The sequence below is a fragment of the Equus quagga genome, chromosome 5 (assembly GCF_021613505.1).
Source record: "Equus quagga isolate Etosha38 chromosome 5, UCLA_HA_Equagga_1.0, whole genome shotgun sequence".
Lineage (NCBI taxonomy): Eukaryota > Metazoa > Chordata > Mammalia > Perissodactyla > Equidae > Equus > Equus quagga.
The window spans coordinates 4,562,487-4,578,276 of NC_060271.1; the positions used below are offsets into that span (position 1 = coordinate 4,562,487).

The window sequence follows — 15,790 nt, forward strand, 5'->3', positions numbered from 1 at the left end:
TTGAATTCCTCACATGTTTATGACGTTATCAAGTATCATGGGAGTTACAGAAGCCTTGTTTACATTTTTATTCGTATTTATGGGCATAAGTAAGATTACTTATTTAGAAAATAGCCTAAATTATGTATCCAACAATGTTAGTTGTTTTGGTTTTAATCCTAAAATGGCCAATTCAGAAATCATAATTTAACATATTACCTCGTCTGTTATTTTTCTTGGATGACTAAATGCACAAGATGCAGTTATTAGAAATATTTCAGGTTAAATGTGGCATCAGGAATTGTTTGTGAGCACATTTCTTTTCTGCCTTAGTGACAGAATTGTGCATTTCTAACATGCTGAATTTACATAAATATTTTAAAACATTTTTTTAAGTATTTTTAAATTTTAAATGAAATCGATGGAATATCATAGTAGAAAGTAAAGACACTGCCTCAAGTCGTCAAAAAGGCTGAAAACGTTGAGGTTTTATTACTTAATATACTTGAAAAATAAAGTAATACTGGTGTTGAAATAATAAGCTCTGTAACCCTCTGCCTAGAACACTATTTTCCTTAAACTTCTTCAGCTGTGTACACACTCACTGCGCACACATGCACAGCGACAGCCAAGGCTGGCTTGGACCTCCCTTTCCATACATTCAAGTGTCCGGCTCTTTAAAGACAAGAATTGTACCTTTATCTCTGTCCTCAGTGCTCAGCAGCTGTCTGGGACATAACGAGCTTTTGATAAATGTATTTCTAATCAATTTAGAATCAGTGGTCAATAATGATTACTTGGATATCATTTGGATTTGACGTCTTATGAGAAAATGGGACGTTACATTGCAGAGTTCTTGTTGAAAGCCCAGTGCCTCATGTCTGTTGGGAGCTGTTTTGCAGTAGGACAGTTCTGAGCTGCTTTGCCTGTATTCTCTTGCTCAGTGTGTGATTTTGGCCGAGGACAGGCTCCACTCAAATATTAACCAATCTGAGCATGCGTTCCTGTCACTGTTTCCTCCTCCTTTGTGATTCGCTGTCTCCTTGTTTTGGCAGCACCCGCCTCAAAATGTGGTGCTCCTCGTTTCGTTCAGTAGCCCTGGCGTCCACCATCTCCGTTCACTCCTTTTTCAAGATGGAGAATGTTAACTGCTTAGGAGGCAGCATGAGATTTTTCACCTGTTAGATCTTAAATACATTATTTTTTAAATTGCTGTTTTAAAAATGCCTGATGGGCCTATGTATCATTTTTATTATAGATCATTGGGTACAACTCTGTGTTTTGAAGTTCTTAAATATGATATTTATATACTCACTTATGTTTAGTGACTACAATCATCGAACTCAACTTTTTAAAATAAAGCCTTTATTGAAATATAATTCACATGCCATAAAGTTTGCCCTTTTTCTTTTTTTTAAGATTTTATTTTTTCCTTTTTCTCCCAAAGCCCCCGGTACATAGTTGTATATTCTTGGTTGTGGGTCCTTCTAGTTGTGGTATGTGGGACGCCGCCTCAGCGTGGTTTGATGAGCGGTGCCATGTCCGTGCCCAGGATTCGAACCAATGAAACACTGGGCCCCCTGCAGCGGAGCGCACGAACTTAACCACTCGGCCATGGGGCCAGCCCCAAGTTCACCCTTTTAAAGTGTGCATTCACAGAGTTGTGCAACCGTCACCACTCTTTAATTTTAGAGTATTTTCAAAAAGAAACTTTGTATCCTTTACAGTCGCTCTCCTTTTCTCCCTCTGCCAACCTCTGGCAACCACTACTCTACTTTCTATTTTTGTGAATTTGCCTATTCTAGACATTTCATGTAAATGGAGTAATATATGGCCTTTTATGTCTGGCTTCTTTCCCTTAGCATAATGTTTTTGCAGTTCATTCATGTTGTAGCATGGCTCAGTATGTTTTTCATTTTTAGGGCTAAAAAACTTCATTGTATAAATATACCACATTTTATTCATTCGTCAGTTTTGATGGACATTTAGGTTATTATTGCTTTTTCTTTTTTTTTTGCTGAGGAAGTTTTGCCTGAGTTGATATCCGTTGCCAATCTTCCTCTTTTTGTCTGTGAGCTGCAGCCACAGCATGGCCACTGACAGACGAGTGGTGTATGTCTGCACCCAGGAACCCAACCTGGGCCACCAAAGCAGAGCACACTGAATTTAACCACTAGGCTACTGGGGCTGGCCCTGCTACTCTTTGACTAATTACCAACAATGCTGCTATGAACACTCACGTATAAGTTTTCATGTAGACATATGTTTCATTTCTCTTGGGTATATCTCGTGAGTATATTTACGAATAGAATTGCTGTGTCCTAGGTAACTGTGATTAACTTTGAGGAACTGCCAAACTATCTTGCAAAGAGGCTTCACCATTTTATAATCCACCCAGCGATGTATGAAGGTTCCAATTTCTCCACATCCTCCCCAATACTTGTTCTTGTCTCTTTTTTATTTTAACCATTCTAGTGTGTGTGAAGTGGTCTCTTGTGGTTTTGATTTGCATTTGCCTGATGACCACTCATGCTGAGCATCTTTTCATGTGCTAATTACTGGCCACTTGTATATCTTCTTTGGAGAAATGTCCATTTAAATCCTTTGCCCATTTTTTTATTGGGTTATTTGTCTTTTTATTGTTGAGTTATAAGAGTTCTCTTATATTCTAGATAAAAGTCTGTTATCAGATACAAGATTTGCAAGTATTCTCTCCCATTCTGTGGTTATCTTTTCACTTTCTTGATGTTCTTTGATGCACAAAAGTTTTAATTTTGATAAAGTTCAAATTCAAAATTTATCTATTTTTTCTTTTGTTGTGTTTTTGGTGTCCTATTTAAGACATAATTGCGTAATCCAAGACCATGTAAATTTACTCCTGTGTTGCATTTTGGGTTAATTTTTGTATGTGGTGTGAGGGAAGTGTCCAGTGTGATTCTTTTGTTTGTGTATCTTTAGTTGTCTCAGCACCATTTGTTAAAAAGGCTAACCTTCTTCCATTGAATTGCTTTTATCAAAGATTAACTAATTTCTGTTGTTACCCATGTTGAAAATCAACTGACCACAAATGTAAGGACTTATTTATGGAATCTGAATTCAATACCATGATCTGTATGTTTGTCTTTATGCCAGTACCACATTGTCTTGATTTCTATAGCTTTGTAGTAAGTTTTGCAAGCAAGAAGTGTGAATTCTCAAACTTTGTTCTTATTTTTCAAAATTATTTTGGCTGTTCAGGGTTCCTTGCATTTCTATGTAAGTTTTAGAGCCAGCTGGAATTTTGACTCTCATTGCATTGAATCTCTAGACCAATTTGGAGAGTATTGGCATCTTAATATTAAGTTCCACTTCATGAACGTGAGAAATCTTTCCATTTATTTAGGTCTTCTTTAATTACTTTCTCTAATGTTTTATAGTTTTCAATGTACAAGTCTTGTACTTCTTAAGTATTTAATTCTTTTGGTGTTAGTGTAAATGCAATTGTTTTCTTGACTTTATTTTAGGATTATTCATTGTTAGTGTGTAGACATACAGTTGAATTTTATACGTTGGTATTGTATTCTGCAACCTTGCTGAACTCATTTATTAGTTCTAGTAGGGATTTTTTGGTGAATTCCTTAGAATTTTCTATATACAAGTTTATGTCATCAGTAAACAGAAATAGTTTTACTTCATCTTCTTCCTTCTGAATGAATGCCTTTTGTTTCGTATTTGGCCTAATTGCCCTGTTTAGACACTCCCGTACACTGTTGAATGGAAACTGTGAAAACGCACTTCCTTGTCTTGTTCCTGACTTTAGAGGAAGGCACTCAGTCTTCACAATTAAGTGCGATGCTGATTGTAGGGTTTTTTTTTGTTTTTTTTTTTTTTTTAAGATTTTACTTTTTCCTTTTTCTCCCCAAAGCCCCCCGGTACATAGTTGTATATTCTTCGTTGTGGGTCCTTCTAGTTGTGGCATGTGGGACGCTGCCTCAGCGTGGCTTGATGAGCAGTGCCATGTCCGCGCCCAGGATTCGAACCAACGAAACACTGGGCCGCCCGCAGCGGAGCGCGCGAACTTAACCACTCGGCCACGGGGCCAGCCCCTGATTGTGGGGTTTTTTGTAGATGCCTATCATCAGGTTGAGGAAATTCCCTTTTATTTCTTTGTTGATTTTTTTTTTAATTATGAAAGAGTGTTGGATTTTGTGATTATTTTTTCTGCATCTATTGAGATGATTATGTGTTTTTTTCCCTTTATTCTGTTACCGTAGTATATTATATTGATTGGTTTTTGTACGCTAAACCAACTTTGCGTGCCTGCGATAAATCACACCTAGTCATATTGTAGAATCCTTTTTATGTGTTGCTGGATTCGGTTTGCCTGTTTATTGTTAAGGATTTTTGTGTCTATATTCAAGGAGAGAGTGGTCTGTAATTTTTTTGTCTCGTGTTGTCTTTGTCCGTTTTTTTAAGTTGTGATAAAGTATACTTAACATAAAATTTATCATTTTAACCATTTTTAAGGATATACTTTTGTGGCATTACATATGTTTACATTGTTCTTCAACCATCACCACCATCCATCTCCAGAACTTTTTTGTCTTCCCAAATTGAAACAAACTATGTACTCATTAAATAATAACTCCTCATTCTTCCTTGCCCCTAGCCCCTGGCAACCACCGTTCTATTCTACTTTCTGTCTCTATGAATCTGAACTATTCTAGGTACCTCATATAAATGGAATCATACAATATTCGTTCTTTGGTGACTGACTTATTTCACTTAGCATAATGTCTTCAAAGCTCATGAATATTGTAGCATGTATCAGAATTTCCTTCCTTTTAAAGGCTGAATTATATTCTGTTGTATATACACATGACATTTGTTTATCCATTCATTCGTCAATGGCCACTTGGGTTGCTTCCACCTTTTGGCTGTTAGGAATAGTGCTGCTGTCAACATGGGTGTACAAATATCTGTTCAAGGCCCTGCTTTCAGTGCTTTTAGACAGATACAGAAGTAGAATTGCTGGATCATGTGGTAATTCTATGTTAATTTTTTAAGGAACTAACATTGTGTTTTTCACTGTGGCTGCACCATTTTACTTTCCTACTAGTAATGCACAGAGGTTTTAATTTCTCTACATCCTTACCAGCATTTATCATCTTGTGTGTTTTTGGTACTAGCCATCCTAATGGATATGAAGTAAGTATCTTTGTGTGCTTTTAATATCAGGGTAGTACTGCCCTTGTAAAATAAGTTGGTAGTGTTCCCTCCTTTTCTTCTTTGGGGGGAACAGTGTGAAGGATTGATGTTAATTCTTCTTTAAATGTTTGTTAGAATTCACCAGTAATGGCATTTGGTCCTGGGCTTTTCGTTGTGGGAAGCTTTTGATTAGAAGGCATTCTCTTGGTATTGATCTGTTCAGCTTTTCTGTTTCTTCTTGAGTGAGTTTTGGTGGATTATGTCTTTGTAGGAATTTGTCCATTTCATCTAGATTCTCTAATTTGTTGGCATAAAATTGTCAATAATATTCCTTATAATCATTTTTATTTCTGTAAGGTCAATATTACATCCCCTTTTTCATTCCTGATTTTAGTAATTTGAGTCTTCTCTCTTTTTTTCTTGGTCAGTCTAGCTGAGGATTTGTCCATTTTGTTGATCTTTTCAAAGAACCAACCTTTGGTTTTGTTTATTGTATGTATCATTTTTATCTTTCATTTATTTTCACTGTAATCTTCATCATTTCCTTCCATTCTGCTTCCTTTGGGTTTAGTTTGCTCTTTTTTGTCTAGTTTCCTAAGGTGCATAGTTAGGTTATATGATTTGTAATTTTTCTCTTTTTTTAAAAAAATTTCCCGGTAATCACTGCATCTCACAAGTTATGTTGTATTTTAATTTTCATTCATCTCAAAAGTATTTTCTAATTTCCCTTGTGATTTCTTTTCAATCCATTGTTTATTTAGGAGTATGTTCTATTGATTTCTAATTTTGTTCCATTGTGATCAGAGAGCGTACTTTGTATGATTTTAGTCCTTTCACATTTATTAAGGCTTGTTTTATGACCTGACAGGCTCTATCCTGGAGAATGTTCCATGTACATTTAAGAAGAATGTATATTCTGCTGTTAATTGCTGGAGTGTTTGATAAATGTCTTTTAGTTTTAATTACTTTGCAGTATTGTTTAACTCTTTTATTTCCTTGTTGACTTTTTGCCTAGCTCTATCTATTGTTGAAAGTATTAGTCTCCAACTATTGTTATTGAATTATGTCTTTCTCTTCAATTCTGTCAGTTTTTGTTTCTTATACTTTGAGTCTCTGTTGTTAAATGCACTTATGTTTATAATTGTTATGTCTTCCTGATGGATTAACCCTTTAGCATAATAAAAAATTCTTTGTCTCTAGTACAAATTTTCACATAACATCTGTTTTTTTCTGACGTTAGTGTAGGTACTCCAGCTCTCTTTTGGTTATCATTTTCATGGTGTGTCTTTTTCCATCCTTTTATTTTATCTTCCTGCTGTATTCACCTTTTTTATCATTATAAAGTTCCCCTCTTTGTCTCTAGTAATACATTTCTTGTCTTAACATCTGTTCTGTCTGATACTAATATAGCTACTCCAGCTCCTTTATGGGTGCGTGATATTTCTTTTTCCATCCTTTTATTTTAGCCTCTTTGTGTTTTTGGATCTAAAGTGTGTCTATTGTAGACAGAATATAGTTCAATCATTTTTTAAAATCCATTCTGCAAATCTCTGCCTTTTGATTTGAGTGTTTAGTCAGTTTACATTTAATATGTTATTGGTAATTATTATTTAATATAATTACTTAAAACAAGATTTACATCTGCTATTTTGCTGTTTATTTTCTAGATATGTCTTCAATCTTTTTGTTCCTCTAATCCTCCATTATTCTCATCTTTTGTATTAAGTAGTTTTGAGTGTACCATTTTAATTCCCTTGTTTTCTCTTTCACTATATATATATTTTTTTTGGTGAGGAAGATTGGCCCTGAGGTAAACACTCATTGCCAATCTTCCTCTTCTTGCTTGAGGAAGATTGTCACTGAGCTAACATCTGTGCCAGTCTTCCTCTCTTTTGTATATGGGATGCTGCCACAACATGGCTTGATGAGTGATGTGTAGGTCCACACCCAGGATCCCAATCTGCAAACCCCAAGCCACTGAAGCAGAGAGCATGAAGTTAACCACTACGCCACCAGCTGGCCCCTCACTATATATATTTTTAATTTATTTTCTTAGTGGTTGCCCTGTGGATTACAAATAACATCTTAATTTATAATAACGTATTTTGGATTAATACCAACTTAATTTCAATAGTGTACAAACCATTGCTTCAACATAGTTTAGTTCCATTCCCCCTCCTTTGTGCTATTATCATACTAATTACATCTTTATACATTATAAGGCCATTAACCACAGTCTTATAATTATTACTTTGTGCATCTGTCTTTTAAATCAGATAAGAAATATCACACTAATACACTCTTTATATGAGAGAATGATGAGGGGCCATGGAGGTGGTGAGAGTAAGGTTAATTCCACATTTGTGAATTTTTAGGAGAATAAAATCTGTATAGAAAAAGATTTTGCCAGAAAAATATTTATTAAGGTGTCAGTGTCGGGGCTGACTTGGTGGCATGGTGGTTAAATTTGCGTGCTCTGCTTTGGCGGCCCGGGGTTTGCAAGTTCAGATCCCGGTGTGGGCCTAGCACCACTCATTGAGTCCTGCTGTGCCAGCATCCCACATAAAATAGAGGAGGATTGGCACGGATGTTAGCTTAGTGACCATCTGCCTCATTAAAAAAAAAAGTGTGATTAATTTTTAGATGGTGGAATTAATGGTGGGTTTTATTTTTTGCTGTTCACATTTTCTACAAAGAACATGTGTTCTTATTTGGTAATTTAAGACAAACACTTAAAAGTATTTAGAAACCAAATTACTTGTTACCAAGTGGAATGGGCTTCTTAAGTAGAGCATACAATTCAAGTAGAGCATATAATTTAAACTTTTTTTTATCACTATAGGTGAATCCCTACATAATTCATTAGATTCTTCCTGTGTAAAATATTGAATTCTCTTAATTTCTGTCTGGCTCTAAAATTCTATGCTTTTATATATTTATCCAACTAAATTGTTTTAATTTTGAAATAATTCCAGATTTATAGAAAAGTCATGCTATTTTTGCAGCTTTTCTGTAAATCTGGAATTATTTATATAACCTTTATATAAATCTTGAATTTTTATGTAACCTTTATTCAGGTTCTTCAAATGTTAATTTTATCACATTCTTTCCATTGTTGTCTCTTTCTGTATGTATGTATATTAAATATACATATATGATAATGTACATATGTATATAAAAGTATGTGTTTGTTTTGTTTAGATATCATTTATATGGGATTGAAAATTGCTTTCTTCTCTGGTTTTATCATTTCTGCTTTATACTTACGGTCGTTTCTTCGTTGAGGCTAAAAGTGATTTTTCTAATGGAATGATATTATTTTGTAATGATTAAATTATAGAGTGGATTGTGAAAATATTTAGGTTTTCACAGAAACTAGAGTAGGCTTTGGGCAGCATGTGGGGAGGAGTTCAGTTTGCTTTATTACAAATTAGCACGGTGAGAACTGATGGAAAGTCTGGCAGTTACCCCACTGGTAACTGATACTTCGTTTGCATGAATTATTTTTCCGTTTAACAGTATGTGTTAATTACCTCCTCTGTGTTAGACACCAGGTTCTGTAGATAGAGACGTAGTCAAGACCAGACAGCATCTCTGTCCTCCTGGAGCCTGGTCTAGTTGGGGCAGACAGGCAGTAAATCACAAGTAAATGTAAACCTCTGTCTGTGAGTAGTGCTGTGAAGGAGGAGTTCTGGATGGTAAGAGTATAAAATCATTAAAGGAATTTGACGTATTTTAGAAGTTTAGGAAAGGCTTCTCTGAAAGGGTTAAGGATGTTTAGGAGTTAAGTAGGTGAAAGAGGGCGGAAAGGTGAGTTCAGGAATAGTAACGTCTCTGTTGAGATGGACAGAAGGAGGTGGATTTGAGAGAAATTTAGGAGGTCTAATCACCTGGTCTTGGGGCTGCAGAGGGGAGAACAGGGTTTTAAGAAGGAGTCCCTGAGTTCTGGCTGTGCTGCTGAATGAGCGGGGTGCCGTTCAGCAGGATGAAGAGCACTGAGAAGAGAGCCTCACGCTGAGGTTCGAGAAGTTCCAGTGTTTGATGGCTCTGAAGGGGAGGACGTACCCAGAAGAGGAGACAGGGTAGGAAGAGCGAGAGCGATGGGAGGAGAACAGGGAAGTGTGCTGTCCTGGGAGGTGAGGGAAGCGAATCCAGCCTCTCAGGAAGAGGGGGCAGCAGAAGCTCAAATATACCTGCAAAGTAAAATGAGGACTGAACGTCCATTGGGTTTAATGATAACGTTCAGTGGGGACTTCAGAGTAGCCACTTAGGGAGAGCAGGGGCTCTGGAGTCTGTGGTGAGGAGGTGGAGACAAATACAGATAGTCCTGAGGATAGATTGGTCCCCTCAGTGAGCAGAGGGAGAGGAGCTGGGGTGGCCGTGGGTGCCGGTAGGTTTGGTATTTCACGAGAGGTGGAGAGAGTTCATTTTTGAAGAATGAGATTAGCTCACCTTCTGAGGGAGTCGAGACGCCACAATGGTGAAAGTTGAGGATACTTGAGATAGTCTTGGTGAAAAAGGTGATTATGAAGAAGCAATGTGGAATCCACACTATTGTTATTATAGCTACCATCGATTAAGCCTCTGCTCTCTGCTAAATGAAAAGTTTTTAAAGCTACTAATTAGTTTGTTTTTTACCATAATCCTTTTTTGTCAGAAGAATGATGAAAATGGAAACTGCTCAGGGGAAGGAATTGAATTCCCTACAACAAATTTGTATGAACTGGAAAGCCGTGTTTTGACTGATCATTGGTCCATCCCTTACAAGCGAGAAGAATCGCTAGGCAAATGCCTCTTGGCGTCCACCTACCTAGCAAGACTCGGTAAGTTTTCAGACCTCAGGACACGTGAGGGTTTGTTGGTAGGAGACCTGACGTTACTCTTAGCTCCTCTCATTGCCTGTCTCTGGAATCTTAGGTCATTTGCTCTCTTAATCCTCTGTGGAATAAAAACTTCGAATTACATCTGCTCTTTTCTTCTAGCTCCAATAGGGTGCAAGATTCTTTAAATGCAAGATTCTTACGTTAAATGTACATACATAATAAATGTATGTGCACATGATTAAAAAGCTTTATATAAACTGAAATTAACGTTTTCCACAGAAGCTTGGGGCGCTTTAAATTAAGGCTCACTTCAGTGGCTTTTTTTTTTTTTTAAAGAAGAAAGTAATATTTAACAAACATTTTATGCTTATTAAGAGCTTGGCACTGTCTTAAGTGCTTTACAAATATTAAACTAATAGAGTAATAAAATATCAGTAGATTGGAAGAATGGGTATCAATAGAAGGAAACTTCTATACTATGAATAGGAAATTATTTTTCATATTGAATTTAGTTATAAAATAAGATGAATTGGGCCACTGTTTTGTGATTTTTTTTCTCATTAAAATTGTGCAAAGTTTACTGCCATGATTCAGTATGAGGCAGATCAAGAGGAAATATTTTGACTACGATTAGGTTTCATGCTAATAGGCTCTTGTGGTGCGTTTATTCCTGGCTTCTCAGCGGCAGTATTTATTCAGTGCCTGTTAGGATGTAGGTACTGTGCTAGGCAGTGGGTCTGAAAAAAAGAACTTGTGTTCAGCAGTATTCCTAATGATAAGCAAAATCCATAATTGAGTTTTTAAAAAAAGTATTCCAAAAGATAATTTTAAGGTGGATTCATTCATTCACTTGACAAGTATTTATCACTCTGTGCCAGGTGCAGTTCTGTGCATTTTATTACACAGAGTTCATCAGTTTATTTGAGGGAAGAAGAGTGATTTGGGCAATTATTAAGAATATTTGAGGGCTGGCCTGGTGGTGTAGTGGTTAAATTCGCGAGTTCCACTTCAGCAGCCCAGGGTTGGCAGGTTCGGATCCCAGGCCCAGACCTACACACCACTCATGAAGCCATGCTGTGGTGGTGTCCCATGTACAAAATGGAGGAAGTTTGGCACAGGTGTTAGCGCAGGGCGAATCTTCCTTAAGCAAAAAGAGGAGGATTGGTACAGACGTTAGCTCAGGGACAGTCTTCCTCAGGAAAAAAAAAAAGAATATTTGTGTTTTTGTTGTATTGTTTAGAAAAACAATAATGGCTATTAAGTAGTTACTCTTGATGTGTTATTAGCTATTTAATCAGATCATTTGAAGTTACTCTGACATGGAAACATCAGTTCAACCATTTCAGTTCTAACTCGTATTTGTTTATTATACTATTAACAAATGTATATTAATAAGAAATGTTAATAAATATATTGTTTAATAAATAAATACTGATTGTTTCTCAGACTGTTCCTTTGTCAAAATTTCTATATTCCTCTTTTGATAATACCTTAAGAATGAAGGTTTCTTTAATAAATAGTTCTAGGTGTATGAATTTGAAATGATATATGTGATTTCTACAGACTGCCTAAACTCTGAATAATGCATATCCTTTCATTTCTTTTACTAAGGTCTTTCCGAGTCTGATGAGAATTGTAAAAGATTTATGGATAGGTGTATGCCTGAAGCATTTAAAAAGGTAAGAGAGATGCGCTGGCCTGATTCTTGTGGTGGGGTGAAGGTGAACAGTCTTTTTGCTTTAGTTTTAGTTTTTATGTGTGAGGCCAGTTCATGAATCTTGCTCAACTGAGGAACCCTCTAATATGAAAAAGAAGGTCTGGATTTGGGCTCGTAAATCATTTCCTTCTTTTATATTTAATGATTGCATGCGTCTTTGGTGGCTCTCACTTTTACTTCTTTCTATTTAACTGTTAAAGAATAGGTTAATAGGAAGTTACACGTCTTACTAAAACTAAGGATTGTGGCACTTAGTTAATATTGATCTCTCGAAATAGAAGCCATTTTACACTTTCTCTGCTGAGACGGAAGCAGACGTTTTAAACTACAGGAAGTGTGGCTGGGCTGGGCGTCTGACTGGCCACCTGGTGCGGAGGGTTGAGCCTCTCCCGTGTCAGTGCCGTGCCTCTCCCGTGCTGCTCCCGTCTCTCGTGGAGGCAGGCTCTCCTGACGGCGAGAGCAGCAGTCGCAGCCTGTGTGTCTGCAGGCAGTCGACCTCAGCGTGGTGTGCTGTCAGGACGTGAACCCTGCGCCCCGGGGAGCAGGGCCGAGGCTGTAGACTCTTGCTCTCCCCGGCGGATAGCTGTGCTGCCTCGGAGAAGCAGCTCCAGAAGTCTCTGTTGACTCAGTGGATGACTCTCCTGCTGGCTTGTACTTCTGGGTTTTAATATCTGGTTTTGTCCCATATGCGAGTAAGTCACTAGAACTACAGATGGATAAAATTTGTATTTATCTTAAAATCCAGTAAAATAAACTGTTCATATGTGAACTGTTATTCCCATCTGCATCTTGATAGACAGAATACTCCTTGATTTAAGGCTTAAAAAATAAAATTAATTTTAGGAACAAAAATAGCTTCATCTTCAAAAAAGGAGAAATTGTTTAAAATTGTCATTTGTGCAGGGACTATATGAAATCAAAATTTATCTTCATTTTGGATCTGTAGTTTAAAATTATTTTAAACTTTTAAGAATTCTGTTAAGAATTATAGTAGCTTTTTTCTCCTTTTTTCTTTTTTTTGGTGAGGAAGATTTGCCCTGAGCTAACATCCATTGCCAGTCCTCCTCTCTTTTTGTTTCACTTGAGAAAGATTGTCACTGAACTAACATCTGTGCCCATCTTCTTCTTCTTTGTATGGGGGAGGCCCCCACAGCATGGCTGATGAGTGGAGCAGGTCCTCGCCCAGGATCCAAACCTCCAAACCTGGACCACTGAGGCATAACGTGTAGAATTTTAACCACTTGGCCACGCTGGTTAAATTTAAAAGCAGAATTTTTATAATGTAACATACTGTGACACCTATCATAATGTATACATAAATTTAAAGAGAAAGAAAATACAAGTTTATTCAGAGTTGTGGGAAGGGACTTCTTAGTGTAAGGCAAGGCCCCTTAGGTTGCCAGTCGCCAGATCCTAAGGCCGTGTGGAGTCAGCCCACAGCACACTGTGTGTTGGAGTGTAGCACTCTGCCTCTGTACGCACATGCTCCAGAGCACTGTTTGATGTCATGCCCTCCACTGTTTGTCATCGGATAGTAAATGGTCAAGTGATTGGATTTTTTTCTGTAAAATTATGTGCACAAAGGTCCCCTGCGTTATGTTGTTCAGTGTCGTGTAACAAATGTATGTGTTACATTCTCTTAGAGGTTAGAGCTGTTTAAAAAGGCTCTCCTCCCCATCAATAAGGCAGACTTTTTTTTTTTTATTAAATCAGAAAAGCTATGAATTCTCTGTGCTCTTCTTGGCTGCCAGAAACCTCAGTTGGCATTGATGTAATTGGTGTTGTTCCCCTCGGCTGTTTCCTGGTTTGATGACTCTCCTTCTACCCTATTCTCTAGGCTTTTCTTACAAACCGACTCAAAATTTTTAGAGATAAGGGTATAAAAATAAGCAGTTGTATAAATAAGGTACACTAAGGACCTTTGTTGTTGTTTCTCCTTTCTTCGCCTTCCTTGCTCCAGCTGGCCTGGGCTCTGTCCTGGTGTACCCAGGCAGGGAGAGCAGTCGAGGCCTGACCGTGTGTGCAGTGCTGTTGAAGCCCCGTGTGCATCTCCCCACGAGGGCCTGTCTCCCCGCCTCTCTGGAAGGCAGCTGGAACTCATTTTCAAAGTAAAATCTGAACACATGAGATGGCAACAGTGGGAGAGGGGCTTCATCCACATAGGTTTTATTTTGTAGTCGCATGAAGCTTTTTAAAATGTTAATCTGTTTCATTTTGCCTTGTTATTTAGTTTTTAAGTATAGGAAGAATATATAGGCAAAGGAAAAATTCTTGCAAAAAGTAGCAATTCATTGGTTTATTTAAAATCACTCTTGTGATTATTGCTCATTTGAGCAAATAGTCCAGCTAATTGGTATTTAGAAAATCTGAAACTAAGGTTTTCCTCTGTAGCTAAAGAAGTTTGGGCTGTTTCAGGTTGCTCTTGTGAAAGGGTGCTCATTGTGGCCAAGGTGGAGTTTTTATTGCACAGTATTTTCCCTCCGAAGGGAAATCTTACAAAAACATGAAACCACAATACCAATTTGCGGTTATTTTATTGAGTGAAATCCTTTGATTTCTCATTCCCTGTTCTGGCAATTGTTTCCAAATTAGACTTCCCCAAGGACTAGAAGACTGAGGATTGGGGAAATCCAATGATGGTGATTTTAGATTCATCTGTGTGGCTTTTCCCTCGTTTTTAACAAATCTGTGCTGAGAATAAGATGCACCATTGTTTTATATTTTATGTTTCATATTTAAGAAAAATAGCGGCAAAGTAAACATTGTTACAATGCCTTATCACTTAGAGCTATTTTAGCTTTGCTTAAACATTTTTAGAAATTGAATGTTACTTTTCTACATCCCACAAAGGAAAATACAGGCAAAATGAATTGGTACGGTGTTTCTGAAATTTTTTTCAGACTCTCTGGTCAGCAGGTGGGAAGATGCAGCGTTGTTTCTGGGATATAAAAATGTGAAAAGAATGTGTGTTCAAATCCGTGAACTATAGCATCCATTTCTTAGATTCCAGGAATATTAATAGTGACAGCCAAGATGTAATACCTTACTGTTTATAAAATACCTTCACATTTGTTTTCTCTTTTGATGCTTGTAACGTCTGTGTGAAGTGGGCGGGAGGTAAGCCTCTCTAGAGCTGAGAGGACTGAGCCTCCGAGAGCTCAGGCAGATAGAACAGCCGCCCAGCTCCGAAACAGCAGCACCGGGAGCTGACCTGACGTCCTTGCTTGTGCTGCGCCACTGACCTCCCCTAGTAGTAAGGAAAGGTAGAGGAGAACATAAAAAGTTTCTTTTAAACAAACTGCTTTAATGTCAGGGAATTAAAGTTCAAAAACAAAACTCAGTGTTGACTGTGAAACAATGAACAAGTAGATGGACTACAGCCATGGTCTTTTAAATAAACAAGTCATGTGCATAAAAATAAGTATCATGGTAATAATCTCTTGATTATTCAAGATTGAGCTGATAAACTATCGTTTTTCTTTCCAAGTTGGACTAAACTGCTCTCTGTTTTGTAGCTCCTGACATCGAGTGCTGTTCACAAGTGGGGCAGTGAGATCCATGAAGGAATCTACAACATGCTGATGCTGTTAGTAGAGCTGGCTGCCGAGAGAATAAAGCAAGACCCGGTCCCCGTGGGTCTCCTGGCTGTGCTGACAATGGTAAAGCATTCCTAAAGGGAAGTCCTTTGTGTGTTGATTTGGTTTAAAATACCTACTGTCCTCTTACATCATTAGTAATGGATGACAATGATATTATCCTAAAAGATACTAAATTAGCTGTCAGGCTCCTTGCTTTTTATTTTAAAAGCAGAGAAACCATTCTGCATTTTCAGTTTTCTAATTCTAATAGCTTTTTCAGCTCTTGGAAGGGTTAAATAGCTTTCCCTCATGCATCCATGATTCTTCACACAGTGTTCACGCAGTTTGGTTTCTGGCCTTTCTTCCCGACTACTGACAGTAGCCCCAGGAAGAAGGCGTGCTCGTGTTTTCCCCCAGCTTCTGTCTGCACCGCCTGTCTGCCCAGCTCTGCCTGCGGCTGCCCTGGGAGCACTGGCATCACCTTGGCTCAAGTCAGACCTCTCGTC

General features: G+C 37.7%; 1 protein-coding gene across 1 annotated transcript in view; it reads left to right on the forward strand.

The window, feature by feature from the left end:
* USP24 (ubiquitin specific peptidase 24) overlaps window positions 1–15,790 on the forward strand; it is a 139,040-nt gene that overhangs the window by 22,875 nt on the left and 100,375 nt on the right. Inside the window, exons 2-4 of the mRNA XM_046661124.1 lie at window positions 9,824–9,989; window positions 11,601–11,668; window positions 15,222–15,365. Of these exons, the coding sequence (XP_046517080.1) occupies window positions 9,824–9,989; window positions 11,601–11,668; window positions 15,222–15,365 (378 nt within the window). The remainder of the gene's footprint in view (window positions 1–9,823; window positions 9,990–11,600; window positions 11,669–15,221; window positions 15,366–15,790) is intronic.